The sequence below is a fragment of the Centrocercus urophasianus genome, unplaced genomic scaffold (genome assembly GCF_019232065.1).
Source record: "Centrocercus urophasianus isolate 14NV4802_14NV808 unplaced genomic scaffold, USGS_Curo_1.0 seq_31, whole genome shotgun sequence".
NCBI classification, from domain to species: Eukaryota; Metazoa; Chordata; class Aves; order Galliformes; family Phasianidae; genus Centrocercus; species Centrocercus urophasianus.
Genome location: NW_024884878.1, coordinates 10,230,388 through 10,237,826, shown reverse-complemented (window position 1 = coordinate 10,237,826; position 7,439 = coordinate 10,230,388). Strand labels below are relative to the sequence as shown.

At 49.0% G+C, this 7,439-nt stretch overlaps 1 protein-coding gene across 3 annotated transcripts in view; it reads right to left on the bottom strand.

Moving 5' to 3' along the window:
- CORO2A (coronin 2A) overlaps nt 1-7,439 on the bottom strand; it is a 47,578-nt gene that overhangs the window by 16,210 nt on the left and 23,929 nt on the right. For all 3 annotated transcript variants that reach the window (XM_042829574.1, XM_042829573.1, XM_042829572.1), the window contains exon 2: nt 2,255-2,455. In XM_042829574.1, coding sequence (XP_042685508.1) covers nt 2,255-2,455 — 201 coding nt within the window. The remainder of the gene's footprint in view (nt 1-2,254; nt 2,456-7,439) is intronic.

The window sequence follows — 7,439 nt, the reverse complement described above, 5'->3', positions numbered from 1 at the left end:
GGGGAGGGGAGGGGAGGAGCAGACAGAAGCATTTCTTCAAGGAGAAATGAGCGCACGTTTCCATGAATCAGCAGGACAGGAACATGACGAACACGGTTAAATCCATCAAGGCTGAGTTTGCATTAGAGCACATGCTGACGCAAGCAGCCCCTCTGCATGCAGACACAGAATAAACTGCAAGAAGGGGACAGAACGGGATGGGAGCAGCTTCCCGCACAGCCTGCTCATCCTCCCTAGAAAGCACAGTCCAGCACAGCCCCCACTGTCTGGGTGCCACTTCCCACTTCAGCCAAAGGTGACATCCAGGCTCTTCCTCCACACTGCTGTACGTGGGGCTGTGTCTGCTCCCTGTGCATCCAGTCAAAAATAGCCACGGATTAGCAGTCAGCCATGTGGGGACAGCACTGCCCCACACACACCTCCAGACCAGGCTGCTGTCGGCTCCACGGCAGCGGGTCAGGAGCCAAGAGGGGTGCTGTCACGGCACCACAGAAGGCAGTGACCACAAAGACCACCTTAAGGAATACAAGTCAAAAGCTGCAGCTTTTCACCTGCTGGCACCAGTCTGGAAGCTTATTGTGGAAAAGGTAACTGGGACCACAACAGGCAGTTTCAGGGAACCCCTTTCTGAGGGTGGCTGAAGTAGCTCTCCTCTACAGCTTGGGTGAGGGGAAGGTACTCAGAGGCTGGCTGTAAGAAGCACTGCATATACAGATGCTTTCCCCTATCCATTGCCAAAGCTTAAGCCTTAGAGGGCTTCCTCAGCTAGGGGAACTGCCTCTGAATAAGCACAGTTCACTGCACAGCTCTTCTCCATACACCAGTCCCGTTTTGAACCCCTTAATTCTTCAGGCTCATCAGCATCCTGAGCTGTGAGCTCCACATCTGAGCTGCGAAAGTGTTGGCTTCTGCCTGTCACCACCCTGCTCCTCCCCATCATGTCCCCTTCACCACTCGCAATTAAGAATTACTTGCCAGACCTCTTCCCCACCCTATTTACTTTTTCACCTGTCTGGCTTATTTGTCTTTTTCACCCAGATTGGTCGATGCCTATGCTACAAAGTCTTCCCTCCTATGAAAGCCATCTCACATTTTCACAGTGTACTTTAATTATCCTTTTCTAGTTACCTTTTCTAGTTCTACTTTGCTTCTGACTTCTGTGAACAACATTTCATAGCCAGGAGGAGTATGTAAGCAGGTGTTAAGAAGGGAAGAATTGTCAAAGATGGGCTGAGCTGAGAAGTAGTGAGAATACAGAAGAACTGACAGTAAACAATACAAGCATCTTCAGTTCATTTTACCAATGCTTTGAGAGCTGGGTCCCACACCATGTCCTGCACTCACCAGCTGCCTGCTCAGATGCAGCTCTGTGACAGAGATGAGCTCTTCAGCCTCAACAGATTGTGGTTGAGGGGGCAGAAAAAAGAAAAACAGGGCAGTGGTTCATCATAGGACTGTTTCTGAACAGCACCAATGGTGAATGCACTGAATAAACAAAGTCTAGAAGGACCAGGAACAGTACTACGTTCCTAAAGTGCACTCAGATCACTTTCATCCTTAGCAAATACATATTGAAAAAGTGGCGTTGCAATAATACCATCAATTAACTTTTAATTAAAGGCTGAACTTCTGCCTTTCATCTCTTCTGGTCTGATTCCAGAGAGCTCATAACCTCATCCCGAAAGTAATCCACATTAATGTGTGCCGACTTCTTCTAAAGCATAAATGTCAGATGGCCAGCTCATCAAATCTCTAAGTCATCAAAACCCACAAACACGGGATTTGTTTCTGAAAGGGAAGTTTTTCTAGCATCAGTGCTTGAAGCTCAAGAGCTTCATTATCTCATAAGCGTAGCTGCATTCCTTTGCGAAGGAGAAAGCAGTTACAACAAAACATCATCCACTCCTTTGGTGACAGCTGAAGCCATGCTACTAAAGCACCGCTCAGGTTTTGCCCTCTGTATCTACTAACTGCTTTTTGATTTGCCATTCCTCCTAGGAGACAAACATTTGAGCACCACAGTTCCTGCTGATTACACAAGGCAACAGAGATACTAGTGAAGGAAGGCGTTGGAAACCTGCAAGCAGCTACGTAAGACGCGTTAGGTCACCTGCCAGAGAACCTGGAGCCCTATCCACGCTTTCTTCAGCTCAGCAAACAACACTCATGGAATATCCTCTGCAAGATCCACCTCCCTGCAATGCCGGTTCTCTTCCAGCCTTCACGAAAGCCAGCCTGCCTCGACGGAGCTCACCTGGTGGATGGGAATGACGAGGAAGGCCCCTCCGCCCGCACACTCGGTCACCACCGCGATGAAGTACGGGTTCACAGAGCAGAAGTGGTTGTCGTGGACGCTGTGGGTGATGGGCACGCAGTCGTAGCATTTCTCCTTGCTGGCGGCCTTGCCGTACACGTGGCGGAACTTGGAGCTGCGGTACTGTGGGAGCCACGACATCTGTGGGGAGAACACAGAGCAGCACAACGTGAGGGCAGGCCCCATAGCATGGCTATGGGTACGTCCGGCCACATTTCCCCCTTTCGCCTCTGCCGGCAAGAGGGGAGGTCGAGAGAGAAGCATTTCTCCCTCCCAGCCCCACCAGCCGGTCCCAGGCGAGGCTCAGGGCACAGGACTCCAGGCAGCACAGCGCTCGGGAAGCACGGAAGTTAAAACATCCTGGATGAGGGGAGTGAATGAGCCAGCCTGGATGCATATTTCATTTAGCTCTTTGGTGGCTTAAGACCAAAAAAAAGTCAACATTTTGCTTGCATAAAAGGAAAAATTAGATTTCACAGAGGGTTGGCAGGCACCTGTTGGTTTATTTTCCCACTGACAAAGACAGTGTGTCTGGCTTTAGCTGCGCTGCTGCCCTTCACCAGACAGCATTTTAAACAGTATTAAAATTGAAGCATGCCAAACAGAAGAACTGCCTTCCCACAGAGCACAGTGTGGCTTTACGGAACAGACAAAACTGATTTAACACAGGAAGCTACCAGTGCAGTACAGAAAGAGCAACCCTGGCTACTAACTCCTCTCTCTGGAAGAGCCAGTCAGTAAGAGGCACCTGGGGGGAATGGAAAGGAAAACAAATGCAGACCAGGCAAACAAGTTGTAGGTGTAAGAGTTCCACACAAGCAACTGCAAGTATGGGCAAAGGCAAAGGGACAGGATTTTGCACCTCATTTGATGTGCACCGGCACAGTTTAATTGTGATGCTGAAGCAGTGATGCTGCAGTTTGATGGAAGTCCCAGCCAAGCAGCTTTTGAGTTATAGCAACAGATACCACTCACTCACATGGGTAAGCCCTGGCAGCAAAGCATGCACTCAGCATAGGGAAGCAAGATGTGTCATCAGCATTTGACAAGAAGGGTTCCATGGTTTGAAGTGTCCTTGCATCCAGCATGATACTGCAAACTGGCACTCATTTCCCTCACAGAGAAGCTGTTAAATGTCAGCAACCTGTCTTGCTTGACCCTGAGCAGCCACACTGGGGCTGTAGAAGCACCCATCAACACAAAGGTCCGGAGAACGTGCATCCCACATACACACCAACATCTGCTCTGTGAGTTGCACTGGGTCTCCTGTGCCGTCCCAGTTCCTGCCCTCCTCTCATCCACCAGCACAACTCAGAGCCAGCCCCATCCTCAACAAATATCATAAAACCTATAAAAAGTCGGTCCTAGCAGATCAAAGTTGGCTGCTACAGTCCCTTCTGTTCCTCACTTTCAACACAGAATGTTGTACCTCTACTAAACCTGCATCAGCCCATATTTTTAGCTGATTAAATTTCTTGTGCAGAAAACACTAGGTGCAGCTGATAACTGTGCGGGCCACCTTCCCCAAACAAACCAAAGGAATGCTAACTACTTGATAAAGAAATCACCAATTCTGGGAAACTGGCCTTGGAGGAAGGGATGTTACAGGCAAAAGGACTGAGCTGCAGTGGGCTGGCCCCTGTACAGCCCCAGGAGAGCAGTGTTTTCAAACAACTTCATGTTTGTTACAGGCAGGAGTTTGACTTTATCTTTGCTGGGGGGAAAAAAAAAAATCACCATGTTGTCTGGATGCAGCAAGTCCTTACAGCAGGAAAATTAGCTTTCCAAAGGGAAGCCGATTAGCATGCTCCAGGGAACTTCCAGCTGAACTACTCCTGATCTGGGAGGGGTTTTGTGAACAGGAGATGCTGCACTTCTCAGCAGCAGCAATCTCAACTGAGAAATGAGTCTCCAAGAGCAGGGGAGAGTTCACTGTTAGAACACTGTCATTGCTATGGGAAGAAGGAATGCACAGCAAGATACTGATGTCCTACAAAGCCTACCTGCAAGATTCTCACTACAAACAAGGAAAAAAGGAAACAAGGAAGTAAAAGCTCAAGTTCAGCCTCTGCTTAAGAAACACAGAAAAATAGCCCTTTGCTATTCCAGTTTATAGATGGAAGATTTGGCTGCCACTGAAATGGACTCCGCAGCACCTACAGTTTTCCCAAGTTACAGAAGAACAAGGTATGCCTGGGAATAACAGAAAACTGGCAAAGACAGTCCTAGTGGAACTGTGATCCTCACGGCACCATTGCAGCAACAACAGATAGCATTAGGAGATAGACATGGGGTGAACGACAGGAAAACCTTGTCTGGGAGGACTGCAGGGGAGTGCTCTGCAGCAGGTCACTCAGGTAGTGGTGGGGGTCTCCATTCTTGGAAATCCTGTCACAGCTTGGCTATAAAAGGCCCTGACCTGCTATAATGTGGGTCACAGTCTTGAACAGGAGGCTGGACCAGAGAAAACTGAGGGCCATTAAACCATATTCAAACCCTACAGCTTGCAACAGAGATCTTTAGAGGGTCCTCTCTATGAGCAGCCCTAGGATTGAGAAAAGAGACAAAATAAGGATAAAATTATGATGCTCAAGTGAAAATCAGGCAAACAGACAAAAACGAAACGCAGAAAGTATGAGCGTGCTGCAAAGAGCCTCTCTAAGAATGGGAGAGTACCTGAGAAACATGTTGGTATCCAGGCACACAAACCTCTGCCTGTGGATCTGTCAGAGAATTCCAGAGTTTCAGAATTACCCATCAGGCTCCACATGATGAAGTGTGCAGAAATGGGCCAAGATCCAAGAGGTTCTGCCCAAGAGGGAGTTATGTGGGGTAGGGATACCAAAAATAAACAGCCAGAGTTAAAGAGAACATGGTGGAAATTCTGCTTTGCCGCCTTGAGATTATTCTGGGGCAAAGAGGCTGTAAAATTAGTCTTCGACTAATGAGTCACAAGTGATGCAATGGGTTCTCGTGTACCAGAACAGCCTGCTCACAATGTGAACATGAAGTAAAGTCTCATGTACAGAAACTGTCCCAAATCCTTGCAAAGTCTAAGACTGCATCCCAGCCCCTGAGCACACAAGCTGTCTCACAGTGGACAAGGCGTAGTTCCTCAGCAGGAAATGATCTTGCAGCTGGCTCTAATGAGAACAGCACGGCTACTAATAGCTGTCAGATCTCAGCTATTAAGACAGTGCAACCTACGGAGCCTACAGGAGGATCCTTGCAGAGAAATCAGGTTCAGCACTCCTAGAAGTTCTCTATTGGAGCTCTCAACAACACTCAGTGCCATGCATGTGTAAACAGCCCAACGCCAGTGCACAAATGAGCAGTAGCCCAGATGCAGAAACTGGGAAAAGCTGGGCTGGGCAGAGCACTGCACTGTGGGGCCATCTATACAGGAGCTGAAGATCTCAAGCATCTGCTCTGGAAGAGCAGCTACACGTTATCGGCTCCACTCATGCACCACACAGATAACTGGTCTCTCCTCCTTTGTTCTCCACCCAGCCAGACAAAACAACTTTCTCACAGAACAGAAGCAGCTTCCTGGCCAGGAAGGCAGCCAGAACTATTTCCCAACACTGGGAAACGGTGGGAAAGCCCACCTCGACTCCTCTGCTATCTTGGGTGCGTCCTGCAGCAGAGCAGCCCCCACCTTCTCTGTGAAGACCTCTGAGCTCCCAGGTGACCCTCATGCACCTCAGTAAACCTCACATGAGACCAGTGCACCCAAGCCATGTCATGCTGACACATTTCTGTGCTGGTCACAGCCTTCCATGCCTCACCCTGCCAGCACTCAGGCACAAGGAAGCGGGTCCTCTCACTCACAGAGCTGGGAGTCCCATGGTGCCATCAGAGCTGACTCAGTGGCCACCAAGAGCTGCAAAAACCTTCCTATAACGTGGCTGGCTCCAGGCCTTCTGAATACAAGGAAAGCATGGAGCTACTGCAGAGAGTCCAGTCAAAGGCCACACAAATTACAAAGGAGCTGGAGCACTTCTCCTAGGAGAAAAGGCTGAGAGGGCTGCAGCAGCCTGGAGAAGAGATGGTTCAGGGGGAATCTCATCAGTGTCAATATATCTGAAAGCAAAATGCAGAGAAGATGGGGCCAGGCTGTTTTAAGTAGTGCCCAGCGCCAGGTCAAAGGCAATGGGCAAAAGCTGTTCACAAGAGGTTCCCTCTGAGTATCGGGAAACACTGATACCCGTGCAGGTGACAGAGTACTGGCACAGGATCCCCAGGAGAGTTTGCAGAGATGCTTAGAACCCGCCTGGTCATGGTCCCGGGCAGCCTGCTTATCCTGCTTTGATCAGGGGGATTGGAGCAGATGATCTCAACAGTTCTCTTCCAATCTCATCTGTTCTGTGATTTTGGGACTTCTGTGCGTGTTGTGCTGAAAACACCGCTGGCAACGTACCAGGACACGTGCTCCTGTGTGAGGACTTTCAGCCCCATAAACCTGATATCTGTCATGCAGTCCTGGCTTTTCGGACTGCTCCTCCAGCAGGGAGTGGCAACAATACGTTCCTTCCCCATTTCATGTGAACTGCAGTTTGGAGAGGCAGTCATTTTCACAACTGCGTCAAGGCAGCAAACAGCAACTAGTAAAAGGGATGCTGGGGAGAAAATGGAGAAAGATACACCAATGTTTTGTCAACAGGACAGATCTTTTTTTTTTTCTGTTGCAAAAACTTGCGCCTCTCCCTTCAAAAACGAAACTGTATATTTGTGCATCTTAAAGAGAGAATTAAATGTTGTTTTGTTTTGTTTTTGTTTTTTTTTTCCACAGTCACATAAGAGTATATTTCCCCCAGAATGTTTGGGACAATTAATGGTGTTAGATTTTCTCCAGCACTAGAGAGCTAGCCTCAGTTCCTTGAGTCCTTGCTTTTCACACAGCCATGTCTGACCAGGGTGAGATGGCAAGGTCAAAGCCCAGCATCTGCAAAATCCTGAATGGTGGGTAGAGACTGAGACCCCAGCTGGAGGACCCTCAGCTCACCTCTGCTTGTGGGGCAGGAAGAAGTCAGGGTGCCCTTGTCAGCTCTATGCAGAGCCCTTCACAGGGGAAAGGCTGACTGCTCTGCAACAAGCCGGTTAACTGTTCTGCTTGGAAGTTAGG